The sequence below is a fragment of the Pteropus vampyrus genome, unplaced genomic scaffold, assembly GCF_000151845.1.
Source record: "Pteropus vampyrus isolate Shadow unplaced genomic scaffold, Pvam_2.0 Scaffold597, whole genome shotgun sequence".
NCBI classification, from domain to species: Eukaryota; Metazoa; Chordata; class Mammalia; order Chiroptera; family Pteropodidae; genus Pteropus; species Pteropus vampyrus.
The window spans coordinates 58,154-61,437 of NW_011889378.1; the positions used below are offsets into that span (position 1 = coordinate 58,154).

The following is a 3,284-nucleotide window of genomic DNA, read 5'->3' on the forward strand; positions in this document are numbered from 1 at the left end:
GGAAAGGGGTCTTTTAGAAGATAAAGTCAGGATTCCTGGCCCCCCATTGACGTTTTAGATGTGAACTGATGGATTCAGAAGCCATCAGGGAACTTCCGCAGGTGCCTAAGGAGCCTGAAGACCGTCTAGGGGTCCCCGCCTCCATGTGTGGGTTCTGGCCACACCGGGTGCATGGTCTCCTCACCTGCACTGACCTGCACACTGGTGATCGTGACCAGGGACGGTCCTGGAGTCTGAGCAGTCACAGAGGGGTCTCCTTCCCCCAGGGAGCAGGGCCAGGGGACGCCAGTGAGGGCTGGCACAGGGCTGCAGATAACAAAGGTGCCAATTTTGTCTCATGGACTGGTTCATCTTTCACCCAGGTGAGCACCACGATGAAGTTTAACCTATAGTAACTCCTGGCCTCTGTGGGACTCTGAGATCAATGGATGACAAAGCTTTATATTCCAACCCCACGGATGCAGTTTCTTCACAGTTTTGCCCCTCACCCCTGTCTTTGAGGCTGAATTTTTCTCCTAGATAGACATTTCTCAGAATGCCGTGGGCCAGGTCTGCCCTGGTGCTCACTGCTGTGGCTCTGGAGGGAGGAGAGGGTCTTCCTTGGGCCCGCGTGGAGTCTCTGAGCCAGGAGACATCAGAGGGGCATCTGGGCGTTGTTGACTTTGAGGTTCACATGCAGATGAGTAGAAGAAAGACTGTCACATCCGGGCTCAGTGAGACTGTGTTGGTTTGTGCATTTCAAAAATCTCTTTATACTTATTTGATGAAATATCGGTAGAGTATTTACCATATGATAAAGAGAAGAACAACCAAGAGGGAGAAATAGAGAATTCTGCCAGGGTCAAGAAAAGAAAACGACAAATAAGAAATACCTTTCACCATAATAAATGAAACAATGAATTACAGAGATAATACAAAAATTTGGTCTAATTGGCACATATAAAACACGTATAAAATGATAGAACCACCACTAACTAAATTTTGCTTAAAAATGGATTATATATAATTGTACAAATAAAAAAGTTGCACATAGAGAAAATTAAAAATCAAAACTCTGTTAATGTCTATTAAACATAGAAACATATTTCCTAAGACTAAAAAATTGATTCTGATAGAAGAAATGAATGAAGACAGCAATTTCCATAGAAAAAACAGAAAACATTGTTATAAAACTATTCCACATGCCAAAAAAAAAGAAAAAAAAGATACAGTTAGTTTCACAGGGACATAACCAACCTTTAGAGGCTTCAAATATTTTGACCTTATTTGTGTTTATATGTAGAAATTTTAATATTGAGAAAAATGAAAAATTTCCCAAATCTTCTTGAAGGGAGATATAACAAAGATACCTATAAATGACAGTAAAATACATTAAAAGGAAATTACAAACCAGTACTAAAAAATATTGATGTAAATCTTCTCAATAAAATATTAACAGAGATATGTCAGTATCAGATTACTAAGTGGATGCAACATTACCACATGTGATTTATTCTAGGCATACATATTGAGCTCCATATTCATCAACCTTTAATATTACACATCATTTCAATAGATCTTAGGTTAAATTATGTAATCTTGATGGATCTTGAGTCTTTCACCAAATTAAAAAACATTCCTAATAAACACACACAAATAGACACAGAGAGGTACATTTATGACACGATATTTCACACTGTCTCCCACACACACATGACTTAGTCCTACATCCAGCACCTGAGCTAATGGGGCAGGGAGGAGGCCATGTCCACAGAGACCAGGAGTAGGTCAGTGTGAATTTATCTCATTATTATTTACCATCTATCTGCAAGTATCAAACTGTGCAATTGAACAAGAAGAAATGGACGGTTAGGTCTTCACATCGATGGGCATGGACACGTGCTCATTCCCAAAGCCCCAAATGGATGGTGAAGCCTGAGACACTCCGGGGCTGGGGCAGCAGGGACAGAAGACACCTCCCCGTGAGCAGAAAGAACAGGCATTGACACTGAGGACTCATGAGAGGGCGACTCAGCTCTGGAAACTTCTGGAAATAGGTAAATGACCAATGATGAAGATGCAGGATTCCACAGTCACAGTTCAGGTCTGAGGTGACCATGGCTGGAACCCTACCTTTGCCCCTGAGCATTAGTACAGAGTCTCCGTGTCCCCAGCTGAAGGGGAGCTGGCCTCTGTCTCCTTGAGACCTTTTGCTGCTTTGAGTGACTCTGAGGACACAAGGGAGAAGAGGAGCCTTCACTCCCAGGCGCTGACCCTGGATGAGTCTGGGCCCATGGAGGCAGCAGCAGAATCAGAAGGAGCAGAAGCCACAGGCGCGGCCTGAGCGAGCGCTGCTGGGCGTTCCCACTCCGGGCAGTAGAAAAAAGGGTTCTGTTCTCAGTTCCCCACAGGCCTGGAGCTCTGTGTGAACACCGAGGCTGCTGTCACAGAGGTGCACTGAGTATCAGCCTCATCCTAAGGCCTCAGCCCAGTGATGGTTAAAGAGCCAAAGGTGCAAGATCTGAGCCAGGTGATCAGACAGGACCCTGAAGGGCAACTCCTATAATGATAAATGCAGGATTAGGGGCCCTTTCCTGGTAGCACTTTATACCATCACCCATACTGGACATGAGTGATATTTCCTGATTCAGATGGGGCTGGATTCTGTGTACTTAGTTGTGCCCTAACCTGTCACAGAATCTGTCCCTAGAGCAGCCAAACCTTGATACCCAGAAACTGCTCAACTTGAGAAAATTACTCAATCTGTTGCCAACAAGGACAGACTTGGGGGCAGAATTCAAAGGATGTGGACACATTCTCTAGACAACATTTCCCTGCGATGGGTCTCAACCTTCACTTTTAGGTCGAACACTCAAAGAAGGCGGCTGTCTGGTCAGAGCAGTGGGGTCGGCTCAGGGAAGCCCCACTGCACAGGAAACAGCCCGTTCTTGTCTCACTTCCCCACAGGCCTGGAGCACTGCGGGAGCATCGAGATTGCTGTCCCATGCTGAGCAGTAATAATCAGCCTCGTCTTCAGCCTGGAGCCCACTAATGGTCAGGGAGGCCGAGTTGCCAGATCTGGAGCCAGAGAATCGGTTGGGGACCCCCGAGGGTCGACTGCTAGTATAATAGATGAGGGTTTTGGGGGCCGTTCCCGGGAGCTGCTGAAACCACTGCACACCGTATCTTCCGAAGTTGGAGCTGCTTCCAGTGCAGGAGATGGTGACACTCTGTCCCGGGGCCCCAGACACTGAGGACGGCTGGGTCAGCACAGACTGGGCCCAGGAGCCTGGAAGAGGGAGAGA

At 46.3% G+C, this 3,284-nt stretch overlaps 1 gene segment (V, D, J or C); it reads right to left on the bottom strand.

Moving 5' to 3' along the window:
* Positions 1 to 2,127: 2,127 nt before the first annotated feature.
* LOC105308609 overlaps positions 2,128 to 3,284 on the bottom strand; it is a 20,055-nt gene continuing 18,898 nt past the window's right edge. Inside the window, 2 exon segments of the V gene segment in view lie at positions 2,128 to 2,207; positions 3,029 to 3,268. Coding sequence covers positions 2,128 to 2,207; positions 3,029 to 3,268 — 320 coding nt within the window.